The sequence below is a fragment of the Patagioenas fasciata genome, chromosome 1 (assembly GCF_037038585.1).
Source record: "Patagioenas fasciata isolate bPatFas1 chromosome 1, bPatFas1.hap1, whole genome shotgun sequence".
NCBI classification, from domain to species: Eukaryota; Metazoa; Chordata; class Aves; order Columbiformes; family Columbidae; genus Patagioenas; species Patagioenas fasciata.
Window position 1 is genome coordinate 174,387,621 of NC_092520.1, and position 21,098 is coordinate 174,408,718.

Genomic DNA, 21,098 nt, shown 5'->3' on the forward strand with positions numbered 1-21,098 from the left:
TTGAGCAGTCAACGGTATTGTCCTCCACTGGGGAATTGCTGTTGGGGGCGTAGCTGCAGGTAACCTTGGTAATAATCTAGTTGGTCTGGCAGACTAAAGAAAGGGAAATGAAGGCTTGATGTTCATGCTCTAGCATCTTAACTACCCGCTTTTGCTGTCTAATAGGTCCTGTCTGCAACCAGTTTGAAAATATTCTGTACCCATTCTCAGCTGAGCAGTGCTATAGGCACACTTAAAATTCGTCTAAATGCCTGTCGTGTTTCTGCGGGAAGTTTCAGAATAGCATGATGAGCCACGCTGGATGCAACAAAGAACAAGTTCAAAGACGAAATTAACATTTGGAAAAGTATCAAAAATTTTGCTGGGGGTCGTCTTGTTTTCAGTTGTATGGCACAGCATACTCTTTTAAGACATGCCTGTTTAGTTTTAAGAAATATTTTACACAGCTGCAGTTTAATCTCTTCTGCTGTAGTTCTTATGCTCTTATTGACTTCTCTGTACAGGACACAGTGTTCCAGGGAAGAATGACCCCTTCTGTTGCAACAGCGTGATGGTACTTCAAAGATGAGATAAAGGGGGGAGGACGACAAAATGCCTCTGAGGAAGAAAACTAGAATCGCATATCTGTGTTCAAAAAGAATAGTCAGTTTGGGTTTTGTACTGTTAGAATAATTAATCTCAGGCAGCCACATCTGAAAGCCAAGAACAAAGCAGACAGGTAAAGAGCTCTGGTTCAGAACTCTTCAAGCTGCTCTTTGTGAGTACTTGGCATAGGTGAATCTGGGACTGTTGCCAGTAGATATTCTTCGTCTAGGGTTGGCTTCATAGCCAGGAAAAGACATTTTCTATGCATGAAACTTGGTTTTACTCTCATGGGAGAGTGAAATACACTGCAGTTTGGATAGAGGTCCATGCATTTTGGTGTTAATTTACATCTTGGTTTAGATTATTTATTTTTTTACCTTTGGAAACTGGTGTTTATGTTGTGACAGGCAAAAATAAGCTCGTTGGATGTCTCTCCGTAGGCCTTGGGGACACGTTTCTTTATATCATAAATGCTGCAGTAGTTTGTCATGACACACACCTTCACTGCTTATAAGATAGACACAATTTAATAGGGAGTGCTGAAGATCAGGCTCGGGATGCTTTGGCATAAGCAAAAAGACCATCCCAGACTGCAGATGTAGATGTCATGAGAACTGACGTCTCACAAGCTTTTCTCTTAGTTGCATCTGCTTTGATTCGGAGAGTACCACCTGGTTTATGGCTGGAGCTAGTTTTGCTTTCATACTTATTCAGTCATTTAAATACAAACTGTAGTCATCTATCCATAGCACAGAATAGTAGGAAGAGCAATGACTGCCACATCTTCCTAGTGGTTTTTGAACTATTGTAACTAAAACCCCATTTACTATGCAGAGCAAGGAACTTTGCTGTGGCTGTTGTCTTTGGCCACATCTATTCTGCAGGTCTCCACTGCCACGGATGTTACTGAGGAATGTGAAGAAGTGTGGTGTAGCTCATATGGCCATCTTGACATATGAGCCTCTGTATGAATAAAAAAAGCACACACACCCTGACAACAACCAAAAAAACCCCAAACAAAACATGCTTTTGTCCAGTGCCAGGTGCACTGCTGGTTTGTGCACATCTGTTCTGTGTGCATTTACAGATGTAGCTTACTGATAGCGTTAATAGAGCACATGTGATTTGACACTAGCTTTTCCAGTAGAAAAAGAGTTTTTAGATCATGTCATCATCTCTTGGTGCGCAGTGATGACTAAAGGCAACTTGTAGCCTAAACTTAAGGTGAATTTTATCAGTTATACAAGGCCTTATTGTGGTGTTGGTTATATATCTCAGCAAAACCAAAATTCCTGTGGTTTTAAAGTATAACTCAAAAGTTCTTGTAGGTTATCTTTTCTCTTTCTGTCACTAGTCTGTGTTTTAATTTCTAAATAGTAGTGATCTCTTTGCCTTTGGTGGTTTCTATCAGATGAGCTTTGTTTTCTTTTTAGAAGGGACAAATGTCAACCTGTCAGAAATTATCTTTCATCAGAATGTTAGATTAGGTAATGAAAATCACTTACTGTACACTTCCAAGAAAAAACGTTGCTGTCTGAAAAAGATGCATGATAGACCTCCTCCTTTAGATCATTCCTTTAGTCATTCAGGATGAAGTAAATAAGTGAGTGGCTTCCCTTCTGCTGCATTCGCATCTGCCTGATAATACGGTTAAATAAATCATTGACCAGGTCAGATAATAGGATTTAAGTAATGAAAATTGAATGTGGTCATCCGATGAGTCTTACTACTTTGAAAATAAATGTATGAGCATCTTTCCAGCACTGCAGGCACTTGTTTTGGAGATGTGCCATTTCTGTGACGGTGAGGTGTTTTCCCTTGATGGCATCTTCTGCTGCTGCCAGTAAACCTTTTTTGATCACCTGTGAAAAAACGTTCAACTTGGCCTTGATCCTCTTGGACTGCTGGTGCTAATGAAAATTACTTTTACACTGATGGTGTCTTCTGAATCATTCTTTGTCATGCTAATTCTCATTTTAAAGCTGCTGTAGATTTAAAAAAGCTCTTTTCCTCCAATCTTAACACTGATGTCTTTGTGAGATACTGAAACATAGGCCAGTGAAATGGATTGGAGAAGTGTTTTAAATTCTTTCTGAATGGTTGGTTTGAACATTTGGTATCTCTTGCCTGGTTAGCACAGCTGAAAGGTTTGTTGTTGAAAGAGCCTGTGTTGTTGCCTGTTCAAAAGGCCTGCCTTTGTATGGTGTGCAAAGATAGTGTCATTGTAACACCCAGGAAATTTGTGCTGGAATGTGGTTGATAAAATTCCCAGGAAAATACAGGTGTTTTGAAAGAGAATAGTCTTCATCGCCATTTGTTGGTTTCCCTTTCAGAAATGTTCCCATTGCCAGGAACCGGGAGCCACCTTAGGCTGCTACAACAAAGGCTGCTCCTTCCGATACCATTACCCATGTGCCATCGATGCAGGTAAGAACAAATTACATGCTAACTGTATTTCATGTTTATTCGAAGCAAGGTGCTTTACGAATTTATACCCTCTCAGTTTCTCACCTACTGTGAAGAGACAATAATGTAAATGGTGAGAAATGGCATCAGGTAAACAGTGTACAGTAACACGTTGAGACAAGACAGAACTTGTAATGAAAAACAATCTACCTGAATGTGCAGGAAAAGCCTTGTTTGGGGGAATGCAGCTACAAGGACTGAAATTTGGCTGCCAATTGAGAACTGGCCGCTCTTTTCTTGAAAAACTAAACAACCACCACTACCACCTCCTTTTTCAGGATGACACTCCTATGGATAGTCATAGTAATAATTTCAAGTGCAAGGTGTTTGTAGAATTGTCAGCACCACTTGCAGAACAACCTTCCTTTCCCTCCTTAGAAGCATTTCAGCCAGTCTCTTGAGTAGGTCCAGATTTCATCCTTGGACATGCCTAATGGCTTGGCTGATACTATCTCCAGCTATGAACCTGGGGCTGGAAGTTTGTGTTTTGTGTACAAAAGTTTTTCATGGAGATAAACTTTGTTCTTGAGTAAAATATCCCAGCTCAGAATGAACAATGTTGCACTGTTCCAGACCTCTGTAACTGACTTCTCCTGTCATACAAAACTACGTCTGATAGCAAGCAGGTATGGATTCAACATTACAACTCTTGACTGGCAATTAACTGCAAGCTTCTTGTTTGTTATCCCACTTCCACAACAGACCACTTGTTTCACCACCTATTTTACGCTGGTTTTTAAATGTTACAGTATTTGAAGTAGGCTTGTTCATTTCTGAATGATTGCACTGTGCACTTCTCACTGTGAAATCCTTCCCACTGGAGCACAGCAGTTTATTCTAATAGAAATGTTTTTAATGAAATTAATATTGCAGTGGAATACACCTAGAACCACATTATATATGGAGAATTTTTGATTTTACATGAAATAAGGTGTTCAAGTAATATTGTTCAGGTTGCAAAAATCACACACTCAAAAATTTGCCAGAAATGAGGAAGTCTCTGTAGGTTTAATTTTGGTCTCTTAGAAATGTATCTTATAAGATAGTAATTGCCATATTAAAGACTGACATATTTTTCCGTAAGACCGTGTCTCAGCCTATAGGATGAAAGGGCACTCATTCATGAACATATGTTGTCCTCACTTATTCTGTATTTTATTTACTGCATATGATTCTGTCTCAGTTCTAAAAGTGGAATTATGGAATTTTCTGATGTTTGTCATGCCTTAGAGTTTCATGAACATTAACAAACCTCTTATTTACAGTACATTTGAGAGGCAGAATCATCAGATTTGCATTCATATTGTGCTTTTGTAATTTGTTTTCTGGTTTGTGACCTGCCTTTTTCAATACCATGAAAAGACAAAATAAATATAGTGAATGTTCCTGATAGCTTGGGGTGCTTAATTTGAGTTCTTGTGTTACTAGGTATGGTATGTAGCATTTTCTTTGTTGTAGACTCAGGTATCAAAATGAAGATATTGTCCTTTTTCTTCAGATATACCTTGCTCATTAACCCTACTCCAGCAAATGGAGTAGGATCATCCGGATGACAGATGTACTGAATAATTGTGACTGATTCCCAAGAGCAATTGTGTGTTATGCACAGAAGAGGCAGTGCCCTGTACAAAAACTAGTATATTATCATACTAGTAGATCGAGAGAGGTCCTCCTTCCCCTCTACTCCGCCCTGATGAGACCCCATCTGGAATATTGTGTCCAGTTCTGGGCCCCTCAGTTCAAGAAGGACAGGGAACTGCTGGAGAGGGTCCAGCACAGGGCAACAAAGATGATTAAGGGAGTGGAGCACCTCCCTTATGAAGAAAGGCTGAGGGAGCTGGGTCTCTTTAGCTTGGAGAAGAGGAGACTGAGGGGTGACCTTATTAATGTTTATAAATATATAAAGGGTGAGTGTCATGAGGATGGAACCAGGCTCTTCTCAGTGGCAAACAATGATAGGACAAGGGGTAATGGGATCAAGCTGGAACACAAGAGGTTCCACTTAAATTTGAGAAAAAACTTCTTCTCAGTGAGGGTGCCAGAGCACTGGAACAGGCTGCCCAGGGGGGTTGTGGAGTCTCCTTTCCCGGAGACATTCAAAACCCGCCTGGACACATTCCTGTGCAGCCTCACCTAGGCGTTCCTGCTCCAGCAGGGGGATTGGACTGGATGATCTTTCGAGGTCCCTTCCAATCCCAAACATACTGTGATACTGTGATATTTTCTAGTCCATATTAAATGTAAATACAGTAGATCTACCGTATAATATGTAGAAATGGGCTACGTTAAATTTGGCTTTTCCTCACAGTTCTCTTGAGTTTTTAGCTCTTGGGGTTTTTTTAGAGTAGCTTTTTTTGTTCAAGTTCCAAGGCTACGCTTTCTTCCTTTTCTTTTAATTTTCTCATGAGACATCACGCTGTCATGTGGCCGTCTGTCAGAGCACACCGTTCAGAGCTAATTTCCCCCCTTTGAGTAATACAACAGTAATAAATTGCAAGCCACTTGGTGGGCTGGAGCCACGTGGAGATGGGATACTTTGACTGTGAGTTTCACAACCATATTTAAATAATAGCAGAGGGGTGGTAAAACTGGTGAATCTCTGTTTTCACTTCAGGAAGAGTGTGATTTAGTGAGAACAAAAACTCCTCTCTGTTTCTTTTTACATTTCCCTTTCTGTTTCTTCAGTCTTTATGTGTCTAATATGTTCGCTCCAGCTCTTCATACCAGCCACAGGCTCTTTATTTCATTGGCGTCAGGTTCCCCTTCTCACATTTCTTATCCAAGACCCACTTCCAACTTTGCCCAGCTTTCTAGCTGTTATTCTGGCGTCCTCCTCTCCTTTCTTGTTTCTGGCTCTGGTTTTCATCTCTGGGCTTCTCATTCCCTTTTGGTTCTCCTAACTTAGCTCCTTGTCACATTTAACTTTGATGGTCCCTGTCCTTGTATGTTGCCCTTGATCTTTTTCACCTTTCTGTGCCTTATCCCAACAGTTCTTGGTCTCCAGTCTGATGGCTGAATCAATCCTGATTCCGTCTTAGCTTCTTTCCGCTCACACTCATCCATAATTCCCTACTCCTACCTTCTACCAGCACTAGTCTTGTCATCCTGCGAGCCTCCACTCTCTCCAGTTCCAGATTGCTTTTCTCAGTAACATTTTCACTTCTGCTGCCTTTTGGGTCAGTGCTTCCCATTGTGCAGTTCTGAAATGGTCACCTTCTTCCTTCAGGCTGCCCAAGCCTTGGAAATGTCCCCTGACAGCTTCAGTGCTTTTTGGCTCTGGTGCTTAAATCTGACGCCAGAGGTTCATTTACAGGAAAGACCTGCTCTCACCCAAACACAAGTATATTTGGTGGAATTTTTAAAGGAACTGGCAACTAAAATCTAAGAAGCCGCTCCTGAGCATGTGCAGATTAAAATCCCCGTTTCTCCTTTCAAAGAGTTATATTTGCTGGTTTTGCGGTAAGCTGGCAAGGGCACGCCTTGGCTAAAATGCAAGTCATACTGAAAATCAGGGTACGTTAGAGCTTTTCAGAGAAAATTTTCTGGGATGTTTAACATGGGCAGAATAACTTTTCCAAGAAGGAGGTTTAAGGAAATTGTTGGGCTGCTTTAACTGAAGCTTTCAACCAAAATAAATAGAAGAGCCCAGCTTGAAGTAAAATCTCAGCATTGAAAATTTCAGCCTGATGATATGAAAGTAGAAGACCTTGTTTGCAGTTGCTTTTATCTGTGGGTGTAATCAAGCTGTCTTAATCTGTAGCCGCTCTTCCAATAAATCTGTATGAAAGAAATAAGCAAGCTATATGGAACAGGACTTGATTTTTCATTTATGCCCAAGCAGAAAATGCAGGCTTCCTTGAGAAGCAATCAGCATTCTTTTCTCTTTCCTCAGCCTTCTGTCTGCCTATAAACTCTTTTTATTGGTTATGCAGGGCTGCCGTCTTTCCTGTAGGAGTCAGATGTGGATATTTCTCAAGCTCCTTGAGCTCTGTGGTCGTTCATTTGAAGTCAACCATCTTGCTTTGAAGGATGGTGCCACCTTGCTTTACTGAGGATCTGGGACAGATCTGTTCCGAATCCTCAGAAGTTTGTGCTGACATTTACAAGGGCTCCCAGGCTTTTGAAATATGTATGGCTGGTTTTGTATCTTTAAAAAATAATCAGAAAACAGTTGCTGGAGTGGGTTTTTTTTTAGGGTATGTCAAGTCACAAACACCTGTTGTTTGGCTGATTTTACTGTAGCGACCACACTGTAGTTGGAATGATGTTTGTACCTCGTACTCCTGGGCAGCTGCACTGTGAGTGTGTTTTCACCTTTGCATTGGTGTGCATTGGAAGTCAGCACCCTGTCAGTTTCTGTGCCTCAGAACATTTTTTTGGTAAAAGGCTGGAGGGTGAAACCTCTCAAGGGCTTCAGTCAGGGGCAGCGCCGAGGGCTGGGCCTGGGGTGCGACCTGGGCTCTGGCTTCTGCACCCGTGCTGGAGGAGCCAGGTCCTGCACGGCTGTTACCGACTGGCTGCTATGCAAGGCACGTGGCTTCATAAGCTGCCAGTTTGTACATATGGATGCTTTTATATAGCCTAATTCAGCCTTCCTTTTAATCTGCTTTCATACAAAGTAATCTTTGGCAGTACAGGCTGCAAGAGAACTGAACTCCTCCTTGGTGTTTGCGTAAAAATCAAGATCAGTGGTGCCACTTAAGTGATTTTTAAATGGAAATGACTGTGGTTAACATTGTCTGGGTTTGGCTTCCGTCTGTCCAAATTTATGAAGAGCCTCTGATGTCTCAAGATAACTTAGTCCCAGGGACGTCTCCATGGAAACAGGATCTTTGTTTTCTGAAATTTTGTATTTTCTCCCTCCGCTTTTTCCTCCCCACCTGGAGTCAGATCCTGATTGTTGCAGCACACTTGTCTCCACAACGTGTATCGTAGGCACTTTCACATACAAAAGGTTTTTGACTGTAGATGAGGAAAAGACTAGCAGCAAAATAAAACGGGTTTTCAGAGAACAGAAATCCTGTGTCTTCGCAAGTATCATTAAAGATGAGTAACAAGCAGAACACAGAGAGTGAGACAAAGTGTGAAGCTTACAGAAGAATAATTGCTTCTATTAAAAATGTTTTAGGTTTTCTCTGACTACTTTATGGAGAAAAATCTGTACAAACAAGGACGAGTCTCTGTTCTTTTTCCCTTTCTGCCACAATGAACTGATCATAGCTATGTGTCTGGTGACTTAATGATGAATTGTAATCTGTGATATAAAGTACTTGGAACTGCTAACTGAAATCCAGGCCAGCTTTGTAATGATGAACAAGTTTTGCCTTATTGGTATTCAGCTGATTTTCTACAGTGAGCTGATGAAATTTTTCATAGATGTCCCTTAAGAGAAACAAAAAAAAATGCTGTTAATTGGATCTGCTGTTAGTATTTGCAACAAAAATGCCACCGTCAGTAAGAAATGGAACTCTGTGTGCAGATCAGGCATGAGGTACGAGGTTTCTGACAGTTCCTCCTGATCCTTGTATGATCTTCCTTTCTGATGTACTAGCTAGAGAAGTGCATTCATTACCCACGTTGGGTTTCCAAGAAAGAAGAAAGCTCCATCCTGTTCTAACATACTGTGTATGTTTTTGATGATTGCTCTGTATATTTTTGATGATTGGTGTATTATGCAGTGATAATTCATGCTGTAGTCTGAATGTACAATTCCTGCCCTTACAATGAGGCAACATTTTATTTATTTCCTGATATTTGCTAATACTGCATTTGAAATTGCTATCTGTGGCAGGATTAAGGGTTTTACTCCCCTTCGCTAAAATCTCTCAACTTAGCCTGTCGCATGCTGTTTCCCTTTGATTCGGGCCAGAGGCATTCATCTTGAAACATAAGCGTTTCATAGCAGAGGGATGCTCTGCCAAAGCTTGGGTGTCTAGAAAGCTTTTCCCTCAAGCTTTAGTTGCAGTCTCCTGCTGTCTGCTAAACTCTTCCAGCAGATTGAAACAGCAGGTAGCGCTGGTTATGATACGTATTTAAGAGCATTTTAAATTAGCACGTTTTATTTACCATTGTGCTTCTTTACTTGCTAGCTCTTTGGGTAGGTCGGACCAGAGAGGAGGTCAGAAGCACCTTGCTGAATTCTCGCGGTGTCGGTCACACTGAGCTGGTGATGGTGCTCAGTCAGCCCGGCTTCCATGCGGGAGGCAGCTGGAGAGAAAAACATAGGAGTTTGGGCAGGTTGAGAGATGCAGGTCAGGGTGCCCAGGGGAGGCAGCTGAATTGTCTCTGGAGAGCTCTGCTTTTCCGCTTGGCAGTGAGGGTGAAATACAGGCTATCTGGAAGGCACTAATGGAAGGAAGGCAGAGAGCTGGGCAGTGGTGCTGCTGTTGTGGGCACCATGCTGAAGTTCTGTGCGCTGCGACTCGGCATCCTTTGGAGGTGTTGTCCAGGAGCAGAAGCAACACCTACACTGCCAGTGCCACTAAAGAAATGCTCTTCAAACAACAGTTTTACTTAATTTGTTCCTAAATAAGCAGTTCTATGTAGGTGCCCCACTTTCTGTAATAGGTTTAAACCATTAATTTAGTTATTACTTAGATCATAGAAGCTTCACATATACAAACCATGGAAGCAGATCCAAGAGCAACATGAGTGACCTGACTACCAGACATAGTGTCAAAGTGTAAACTGATCACCAGGATTTGGGATTGCAAATGAACTGTCAGGTACACCCATACCTAGAGACACACACCCCTTCTCCCCCTGATGCTGGTGGGGCCTTGGGGTAAGGATGTGTGGGAAACTGTGACATCATGAAAGGCAACTATTTTCCTATGAAGTATAAAGCGCAGGGATCATCTGTTCAGATTGGATGAATGCGTCCATCTTCCTTTTGCTGTAGCAAGGAGGGCTGGAATAGCTGAAGGGGGTTGGGTGTAGGATTTTTAGGCTTGCTGTTGTCATTCTTACTCTATACAGAGGATCGGGGAGATTGGGAATGCTTGGGCTTGGCTTGGTAATCCAGACACCATTGTCACTTGGGCTGTTCAGTAATTTTATTTGCTAGAAGTTTGGGGGTGGAAGGGATGAACCTGCTGATGAGATACTATTCCTGTAAGAGATCTTTGAATGAAAAATATATAACTATGAAGGAAGATTAACACATGTGATGTATTATTCAAGTTTTTTTTAATTAAATAAGTAATAAATTACTGTTTTCTCCTCCTCTAGATTGTTTACTAAACGAAGAGAATTTCTCAGTGAGGTGCCCCAAGCACAAGGTAAGAATCCTCTCCTGGATTAGACCTGTTTTGCTGCCCTCTTCTGGTACCGAAATTTGGATTGTTAATTTTATACTTTGATAACATCTGTAGCCAGAGATGCTTTTAGATGAATTCTTCTGTGATGTGTGCTTGTGGTATATTCTGGGGGCAAACGTCGACTTGAGAAGAATACAGAGAGTTTAAGAGGATAAATTTAAATTTTTACCCTATCTGTTCAGTTGTTCTTTAGATTCTTGATGACTCTCCAGAAAGCCCAGCTTCATTTCCTGTTTTCTGTGATACAGTCAGTTCATTGCTCGCTGTTTCTGTTTGTGTGCTACGTTGAAACTGGCGGTGGTTTTTCTCCTTGGATTTACTGAGGATGCAGGGAGGAAGAAAAATGGCTCGTGGAAAAGTTTTGAGCAGTTTTTTTGGGAGCGTTTAGACTATGTCACATGCCTGAAACACCTTGTTCTAGTTTAGTGCTACTTAACTAGACTGAGTCTGACCACTCAGCCTTCAATATATCTCTTTAGTTGTTCTGCAGATCTTTGATTCTTCTGAAGACGCATCATTGTTTTCGATTTTTGATGATGGATTCAGCATGCTGCTTCTGCCTAGGGTTTGGGTGTCCTTCACTGAAAGTCTCTGTGGCCTCCAGACACAGAGGTGCTAAGAGCTGGATGGCTGTTGCTCTGTGTGTGCGGAAGGAGGAGACAAGGCAGACAGCACATACTGTCTTTTACATGTAAGCAACATGATACAGTGCTGGGAATGCCTCTCCCAGCCCATGGGGAGGATAGATTTCAGGGAGGCTGTGGATACCAGTCTTCCAGTTCTAAATGCTCAGAAATATCCAGAAAAAATGGCTATTCTTGTGGCCAGTTGGATGCAATAAGAATTGAGAGAGTGTGGATGGCTTATAGTGGAAAGCAAATGATAATAAGGAAAAAAGAATTGGGTTGCTTTCTAGCAGAGATTAGTCTCCATTTAGCCCTTGTCTGCAGATCTCTTCTCTGTCTAGAATTAGACTGACATCTGGTGGTCTTTTGTCTTCACAGATTATCATTAATCTGCCTTTTGTAAACACACAAGAACTAGTCTCATGTTCCTTTCTGGATGTTCTACCACAATATGATGTATTTATACACACATATTTAAAATGCGCTGGAAGATTCTGGGGACATTCAGGCCGTTATCCAGAACAGGCCTACTTTTCATCATATAAAAGAAACTTAATTATTCTGCACAATTGTGGAATAGTGTTGAACATGTGCAGCAAGCTTAAATTGATGTGTTAATGCTACAGAAACTGCAGATCTTGGCAAACAAAATCACGAAGGATGAGCTTCCTTTACTGTGGAATGCAACTACACGAGTGCCACACGCTGCCTGGCTTTGGATATTTGACTGAGGGGAGTAGCAAGGCTGTTTTATTTTTGCTGCCCGTTGTCTGAAGTATTGCAGGGAAACACAGTGTTAAAGCTTTTCATGGCTGACTTGGGTCTCACTGCTGCTCTACATAAGTATTTTCAGTGATGGTGGTCAAACTGTGAAAGGAAACAACCATTTTACAGAAGATTATTCTCTTGGAGAAGATACTGAGCAGGCACATTGGTTTCTAAAGTATTCTTGTGGGGCAGGAGGGGGAAAGCTGCCAATTAAGTTGATAAAAGTACTTCATGAGGCAATAAAATTTTTGATTTTATTCAAAACTACCCCACTGCAGATCGTTTTCTGTGTTGCGTCGAAAATGGACATTCAACACCAGCAGCCTTCCTTTGACACTGAAGTTTGTTGGCTTTTGCTTAGTAAAGACGTGAATCATTTGGTGGACGTCAAGCAGAGTTTTCTTCGCTTGTCTGTGACTCTGCCCTTGCTCTGTGGTTCACTGATCATTACTGGTTTGTTCCAAATCCTTCTGCAGGGCACATTTGGATCACCCTGCTCCTTCCACTGGAGTGGCTGGGAAGGGGAGTTCCAGCCAGCTGCGAAGCAGGAACAAGAGGGTTGAAAACCATCACTCTGGAGTGACCGGAGAACAAATTGCATCAGTTTTTTGCATGACATGAACATGAGCAATTGAGAAGAAGAAAGACTTTAGATTAGACCATTTAAAACTATGCTTTTAGGTAACACCAGTTTAACATTAGTAGCTAATTAGTAGCTGTCTAATACCTCATTCTTCTGTGCTAACACTAAGTCCCCCAGCATAGTGCCTCTTATCCTTTTTCAGTCATCGGCAAATACATCTCATCATAGTAAGTGGCTCCTGGAGACCAAAGGTGCTTCATGCCTCATTAACTGCGCTTGACACTGAGACATAAGAAAGCTACGTCCAGAGGGATGGGGATGGGTCCTGCCTTTCCCCCTGCTCCCCAGCGAGCTTTCCCATTTCCTTCTGTCAGCATTGATGCTTCACCCATCCATGTCCGGAATGTGCTACTTTTGCAAAATAGCAGCTTTTATCACAGGGAAAATGCTGTCTGAAAACTAATCATCTTTCAAAGGGTTAGCTTCCTCTCGCAACCCCGGCTGGCTGTGTGTCTGCAGCACAGCAAGCACCTTTGCAACAGAACTGATGAGGATGCTGAGGCACTGAAGAGGGTGTAAAGGGGATGGGACACCTCACCTTTTGGTGGCACTGCAGTCAGTCTTAGATTGTCTTAAGCCATCTGTGGGGCCGTTTTAAGTGGTGTTTCTCAGCTTGTTCTACCTTTTTGCATTAAATTCTGTTTTCTTAAAATTAACCAGGCTTTCATATACCAAACTCTTTCCTTTTGCAGAATTGCCTGCTTTTGTCACAGGGAAAACTCTGTCTGAAAAATCTATGTCTGGTTCCAATACTGACTTCTCTTTCTCTCTCTCGCTTCCTGTATGTTCACTTTCCCTACCCCTGTCTTCCTTTCCTCCCTCCTTTTCTTTTTCCTCCTCCTTTTGGCTTGCTGGTCTGTCAGCCCCTCCTTCCTTGCTCTCTTCCCTCCTTGCAGAACAAGATGGTGAAAGGCAGCCTCAGCACAGAGCAGTCGGAGCGGGGGTGAGGGGGGAAGTGTACACCTGGGAATGGAAATAAAAGCAAGCACAGGTGAGTTGGGGAGAGTTTCCAGTTTCCACCTGCTGCCCCCTGTGGCTCCTTAACCTCCAGTGCCTTCCCCGTTTCTATGAGGAATCAAGGTGCTCTCGTGTATATTCAGAAAACTTGTAATAACTGGGTTTTTTTCTCCCCCTGCTACCATTCTGTTCAGACTAGCGACTGCACTCTTTTTATTGTATTTCTGCAGCAGTTCTTCTGTTTAGCAGTGAGAGGCAAAGCTTGTTAGCTGTTACGACTGCCTGATTACTCTCCAAGCTAAACCAGTGGCAGAAATCTCCTTTAATATTGCTGTGATCATGTCCATAAGGATCTGAAAGTTTTTTTCCGTAAGCCTCAGAGTAGTTAATAGTAAGCCGCTGTAAAACCACATAAATTAATCAGTCTCTTACATGTTGTTATGTAAGGAAGAGTTAATAATACTGCTAAGTTCAAGATTACTGTAATCTTGATTCCCCCTTTTTCTGCAAATGCAAAGACAGGAATAAGTAAAATAATCTTAACGGGAGCCCATTACATTCCTTTCAGACCAGCGTTTTCCTCTGTTTTGCAAACATACATGGGTGATAGAAGGTGGAACTGTATCTACAAGTGGCCATAATTTCACAAGCTCGTAATGTTTGCTCTGGTCCCTTGTCTCCCCTCGCTCTGGATCCAGACTGGCCTGTGGTTGCTAGAAGTCTGTGGGAAAGAGCAGTTGTGCTCCCCTGGCTGCTCTTCCTTCTTGCCTCCTCCTTTGTCCACTCCCAGTGTTCATGCAGCCACGTGTGAACCTGGCGGGGAGTTCACTTTGGCTGAAACTACATTTTGTCACGTTCACGTCTGAGTTGGGTCATTTTCCTAATCTGGTTCACTCTGTGGGCAAATACCCTGGCACGAGGGAGGAGCAGAGGTGGGAGTTAGCACCCAGGTAATGGGATGAGGTTGGGATTTCTTATTTCATTTCCACCACGGGTATTACCACTTGGTGGCAACAGGGACATCTAAATGCAGTATGTATTTGGTTTCAAATTAATACTTGTTGGCACCCTTTCCTGTAAACTGCAGCCCAAGAAGGTCTCTTGCCTTAGTTCTCCTGCTGAGTTGCATTTCTCACTCAAGGTAGTTGCTTCTCTTTTTCTTGCAATCATGCAGGTGGAGTTGCTCTTTGATGTCTGTTCTCTGAGCTGATGATAACAATCCCCTTCCTTCACTGCCATCTCCTTGCTTCCCAGGCACCTCCCTCACCTTAAAACCTTAACTGTTTCTTGAGTTAAGTAATTGCAAAGTGCTTTTAATGGTGTTTTCTGTGAAGGAGGGGAGATTAGTCAGAAACTTGTTATTTTTAGTGCAGTAGCAGAAGACAGGTAGTGTTTCATATAAACACTTTGTAGACTGACTGTTGACTTGGTTTAGCTCTGCTGTGTTCTGTGATTTTTCATTTTTAACAGCATTATTTCTTGGCTTTGGAGCGTTGTTAAAACAGTTACCATGCTAACAGTATGTAAAGTTGATTATCTGAGTAACTTTTTCCTTCCATGGTGAAGGTCATTGGGATTCTTTTAAGCTTTTCTCTTTTCCTTAAAGTGTAAAAGGCAATACAATTCATAATGTTAAAACAGGATGATGGTCTCACAGAGAGCATCTGCTACAATTGTAGTCTTCCCCTTATGTTTTTCTGGGCCATTTTTTTAAGGTACTGGTGAACATTACTAAGTCCCAGAGACATTTACACAGCTTTGTTTCCTCGATTATAGTCAATGCTAACTTTCTTTCAGTGTAACATAGGAATGTATTGGCTTAAGACTTTGCAGGCTGTGGAATCACAGCATGGTTGGGGTTGGAAGGGATCTCTGGAGATCATCTAGTCCAACCCACCTGCTAAAGCAGGTTCACCCAGAGCAGATCGCACAGGAATGTGTCCAGGTGGGTTTTGAATGTCTCCAGAGAAGGAGACTCTACAACCTCTCTGGGCAGCCTGTTCCAGTGCTCTGGCACCCTCAAAGTAAAGAGGCTTCTCCTCATATTCAGATGGAACCTCCTGTGTTTCAGTCTGTACCATGAATCTCTGTATCATGTTCACCGTGTGCTCTAGACATCTCTCGAAGGCATCATTTGTTTCCAAATCCACTTCTGTGTCAAGCAGTTCTTAACTGAAGGTCCTACTTAGTCTCTTCCTTTTGTTGCTGAGAATGTCTTAAAGATGTTCTCCAGCCTGACCTTGAATCCCAAAGTAAAAACCATGTAAATCTAAAAGATCCAGTTATCTAAAAAAATAATAGTTAAAAAACGGCTGCATTACTGTGGTAATTAAAGAAGCGTAGAGGAATTCTGTAGCAGTCCTGGTAGTACAGGAGCTGCCCTTCCGCTGCCCTTACTGTAAGCCAGAATGGGCACTCAGCTGTTAGATTGTTGGGCTGGTTTAGTCCTGGTTCACTCCTGGGCCCAGCAAGTGAAGAACAACCCTGCGTGTTGGATAACATCCAGGCAAGTCAGTGTATTCCGTCTCTGTTGCTTCTCTCTGCCTGAGCCAGTTGCCTCTAGAACATTTGGATCCAGTCCAGATCTGGAGAGCGAGTCTGGTGCTCTGGATCGTGTCCAGGAGCGGGGCCGGACTCTCTCTGTGCGGGGAGCCTGTTTCCTCGCGGAGCCGGCGCCTCGCGCTCTGGGCCGATTCCAGGCACAGCCGAGCTGCACTTGTACAGGAGCCAGAGGCAGCAACGCGGCCTTGACGCTCCTCTGGCAAGGGCTCGCGGTTGCACAGTAATGAACCCCGCAAAGGTCAGCTGCCTGAGCTCTTGAGAAACCTCCCTCCTTCCTCCGTAGCTGCTGCTCCGTGGCATTCCTGCTGTTTGCCACACGTGCTCGCCTGGCTCTCGGTTCCCAGCCTGGCCCCTCGCACCACAGGGGTATGTGCAGCTGGGAGGCTGGCCTGCTGGGGTGTCATCTAATCGGTGTGCCGATCATCACAACAGCACTGACTTCTGTGTCACGCTTCATTAGGCTTCCTGGAGTTTAATTGCCAGCTTTAAAGGAACATGGGTGTTATTTGTTCCTAGGCACACCTCTAATGCCATTAACTGTTTTCCATATGTGTCGCTTATATTGCAAGCTTTTTTTTTCCCTTTTCCCAAGCTCACTAGCTGGTGGGGTGGGATTTATATGTTCTATCAAAGGGTTAACCTTACTAAATAAACAGATTGCTTGTGGGGTCGCTTGTGTTATGGGAGAAGGGAAGAAAGGAATAAATTATTTCAAGCTTTGCTTTCTCAGCTGTGCAGATTAAGAATGAAAACCATGGCTTAGAGAAATGAAATTTTAGCTTTGTGTGCAGTTTCTCTTTTGAACTGAGCCTCCATCAACTTAACAAACTCCTGAAGTTAATTTTCTCGCCTCAGAGAATTTCTGGGCAGGGGGAATGAGTGTGCCAAGCACTTGGACATTTCCACGTTTGTCTTGAAAACATCAGAAGCATAGTCCTTCCGTGAACTGTCACCACCAGCATCATCTGGCAATTAGAACAAACAAGCAAGAGAAAGAAACACCACCTGCCCTCTGACTAGTTTAACTGCAGCTTCAACTTTAGTTTGTGAAATCCAGCCATTTCCCAGATTTGTTCCTGCAGTTGGACTCCTGCGATTTTGATACCTGCTTCACTGTCTGCTACATGTTCACTGAAAACCACTGTCGGATGGTGGCCTGGTGACCCGGATTGAAATGCTTGCTTCCAGTCCCTGAGGGGCAGCATGGCAACCCTGAAGGTGCCATCGCAGTGAAATGTGCTTGGCCCCTCTGTTTCCAGTTCTCATAGTCAAGATAAGGAGTGAACGTGAGGCAAATAAGCTCCTTTTTGGCTGCCGAAGGCAGCTGCTCTGTGAGTGCCGTGCCCTTCTCCTGGCACAGGTTGTCCTTTCATCCTGAACCTCCTCTGTAACTGGGCTCATTTCATTTTCTGCTGGTTGTTAATCTAGTCATTTTTATTACATGGATTTGCTTTTATGAACTGTTACTGTTGTGCTGCCGTCCGTTTTCAGTCCCCAAAACGAAAGAGCTCTTGGTGTTACCGCTGCGGTGGGCTGCTGAGCGGGTTCCTCTGAAGCCTGAAGGGAAGGAACCATCCCAATGTTACTGTTTCGCTTTGTTTTTCAGGTTAGGCTGTTGAGATAAAAAGCGGTGGACATTCGTGACTGAATGGAATCTCTCCCACTGTGCAGCCATGCCCCCTCTCGACGTGCCTGCCAATGCCAGCACTTCATAACTTCTTACATCACACTCAAGACTGATGACATCACAGAACCTGACCAAGGAGTCTGAACCAGCTGTTTCCATGGACACAATCTCCATAGTGACAGTGGGAAGGGGAGGGGGAAAAAGGAAACAGGTGGGGGGAATTAAAGAGGGAGGGATAAATATATATATATATAAAGATCTATTTTTTAGTCTTGAAAGACTTTGTTTTAAATGAAAGGTGCGCTATATCCCTTTTGATGCTTTTGATTAAAATTAACAAAAACCCATACAAATTAAAAAAGAAAACTGTAGTTAAAGGAAATACTAAATCCAAGATCAAAGCAAGGCTTGTGGAGCCTCACACTTTGTGGGAAAGAACAGCAGAACTGGGAGTGCTCCAGACAGGACTCCTGTCCCCTCCTCTTGCTTTCTTTCTCACAACGTCCAAGGAACTTCAGTTTTAAAAGGCAAACAAAGTAATGATAAATTGTTTTTAGGGTGTGGGAGGAAGGCTTGGATGGTTGCAGGTGATGGGGGTCTAATTTTTGAGAAACACTATAAAATCAATAGTGGAAGCTTAAAAAACATCTGAAGACTCTTAGGTGGCAAGACTCATGAAGTAAGAGGTAGCTGCTGCTTGCTGGATCCCGTATACCTTGTTCAAGTGGGAGTGTCTGTACCACACGATGGAAAAGGGAATATCTGCCTTTTGTGGCAACAACATGCGCCCCCACATCATTCCAAGAAGCTGCCTTCAGTTTTGAGGGCAGGTGAGAGGAAGATGTGGTTTGCCTGCTGGATTGGGGAATTGGAAAGGAAGTCTGAATGTTGGTGGAGTCATGGTGTCTTCAAACTGATCAGGAAAATCCACTTAGCCCTTTTTTTTATTTTATGTTTTACTTTTCCAAAGGCAGGAAGAGGGAATGTCAGTGGAACAGCCTACACTATATGGTTATTTGGGGTGTTTTGGTTTGTTTTTGTGTTTTTTTTTTTTTTGTAAATTATGTAATTTTAAAACATTTGGGTTTACGGAACAACAGCAACCATTTTTTTTTTCTTGTTAAGGCCTTAAGAAAGGGGTTAGTGCATCTTTCAGGGGTCACTCTGCCATGGGAATAAAATAGCTGTTTCACAAACAGTTTTATATAAAAAAAGCTTAAAAAAACCAAAAAAACTAATAAACTTCATTTTAACCTTGTCTCCTTTTGTTTTGTGCGAACTTGATTTGTTTAAAAGGACAGAGAGACAGTACTATCTGCTGCTTTTTGGTTTCTTTGCCTTCATCCGTTCTGCCTTCAGCGATGACCTTCCAAACTGGCCCAGCAAGAGGAAGACCACAAAAGCTGTTAAGAATTAAAGCTTGGGATTTGTTTGATGTTCGGAGATCACAAGCCAATGACTGGATGAATTTTCTGTTCCCGTGGGCTGGTGGTATCTCACCAGGTTGCTGACTTGTGTCACTCATTGGATGGTAACATATCCCAGCGATAGCAAACAACGTGGTGTTTACTGGGAAGTCACCAGAGAGAGGGATCTAACCAGCATGACTTGGATCAGAAAACGGGGTTGATATTGTGGGAAGAACTATTTTAAAAAGTTATGTACTGGATGCTTGCTCAACTGCTCACATTTTGGAGTATTCAGCACATAAAAAAATAAAGTCTATGATAGCTCATATTAAGATATCTATTTTAACTCTATTTTTAAAAGATCGATTTAAAGATTTGGGAGATAATTTGGCAGTTATTTATTTCTAGAAGTTGCTACTCTTCACGGATAAGGATTTGGAAAGAAAGGGCAGTCTTCTGCTTACTCCTTTCCCAGTAGCAGCTACTGAAGTTAGTATGTCCTTCTACATTAAGAAATAGACCTGTTGTGATAAATGTCACTAATGTGTCCTGAATTGGTGCTGAAAATATTTAACTGCTGGTGTAGTCAGAAAAAAAAAAAAAAAAAACAAAATCATTTTTAGCATAGTTAATGTGATTGAGTAAATGACTTCTTTTCAACTGAATAAAAATTGTTTTTTTTTTTCCTAGTGTCTGTTCTATTCTACCTGTTCCGTAGAAACCAACAAACAAACACTTACTGCTATTGCATTGATTTATGTGGGTGAAGAATCCCCTATGTAGTACTACAGCAGAGGACAGCGTGGTGGAACTGCTGAATTTGGTACTGCCGGCTCCTCAGGGCGGTGTCACACAGCGGAGGGAGAAGGTTTTTGGGAAGCTGGGGGCGGATCTGGGAGGTTTCCCTCGTGGGTGCTCATGGCAATGGTAGAGATTCTCTAGCTCCTTGTGTACCGTGGTTGGAAATTAGCGGGAGTCATGTAGAGCAAAAAGATCTATGGTAACATGTTTGACTCCATGAGAAATATTTCTCAGTGGGAAGCGCTTAAAACCCTTCAAAGTAGCTGCTGCTTCCCCCCTCGTTGGCGCTGCTGTCAGAGGTAAGGGCTGTGCTCTCTAGTTGAGAGAGGTCTTGCAAGTTGGTCATCTTTGTTTGTCACCAAGTCTTTACAGAAACTAGAGCTGCTATGGTTCTCTAAAACCAGGCCAGGAGGAACCTAAAACAATGTGGGAGAACCTGGAAACAATCCAGAGCAGTCACAGAATCCAGTTGGAAATAAACATTTAGTTTGGCTGAGAAGATACAAAGTGCATGAGTGGATTCTAAAAGCCATCGTACAACCTTTTTACTGGCTCTATTGTGCAAAAGCAATTGACAGCTTGATATTATGGATATTCCAGAATTGGAAGGAAAAGGTTTGGCAATCTTGGCTCATTTAGAATTTGTGGAGCAGAAATGACCTGCAGCAGAACCTTAAAACATGAAGATTGTGTAAAGAAGACAAAGAGTGGCCTGCCGGCCACTTGGGAATTACCTGTTTGGGTGAGGAACGTACTAATGAGGGTTTGGATAAGGCATCTCGTTTCCAAAGTGTTTCTCCACGCCCGCTCCCATCAGGATCTCTGAAGGGAAAGAAACACCAGATTGCTGAGAAACATACGTGATGGTTTAACAGCGTTTCCAAGGTGCACGGTGGCCGTTTAGAAAGGAAACTCCAACAACGAATGCGAGTCAAATCAAGGGCAAAGAGAAAGATGCTGTTTTTCCATAAAGGATTTGCAATGGCTCCAATGTGCAAAGGATGTCTATGGATAACAAGCAGATCAGTTTTCAGCTGGAGATGAGGATACAGGAACTGATGGAGGCCCTGGGATACATACAGCAAGCACACTGCGGTACTGGGAGCCACCAATTGATAGATTCACCATGGATTTTTTTATTGCATGTGAAATCTACACTTGGAAGTCCAAGGCACAGACTGCTGTGGAGTTTATAGTGAGGTTGTGCAGCCCAGCAGAAAGCGGTTCCAGCTGCCGCTGCAGGAGGTGGCGGCCATCCTCGCTAATGTGCGTATCACATGGGCACGCGTGGGGATTTTACCTGGGGTTGTGACATTCCTGAACCTTTTGAATTCA

General features: G+C 42.8%; 1 protein-coding gene across 10 annotated transcripts in view; it reads left to right on the forward strand.

Annotated features, from left to right (window-relative positions):
• TCF20 (transcription factor 20) overlaps positions 1-19,647 on the forward strand; it is a 132,616-nt gene extending 112,969 nt beyond the window's left edge. For 6 of the 10 annotated variants that reach the window (XM_071801235.1, XM_071801230.1, XM_071801242.1 and 3 more), the window contains 3 exons: positions 2,919-3,012; positions 10,282-10,331; positions 12,241-13,255. In XM_071801235.1, the coding sequence (XP_071657336.1) occupies positions 2,919-3,012; positions 10,282-10,331; positions 12,241-12,327 (231 nt within the window). In that variant the 3' untranslated portion in view covers positions 12,328-13,255. The other 4 variants (XM_071801268.1, XM_071801277.1, XM_071801287.1 and 1 more) reach the window with 4 other exon arrangements.
• Positions 19,648-21,098: the final 1,451 nt, after the last annotated feature.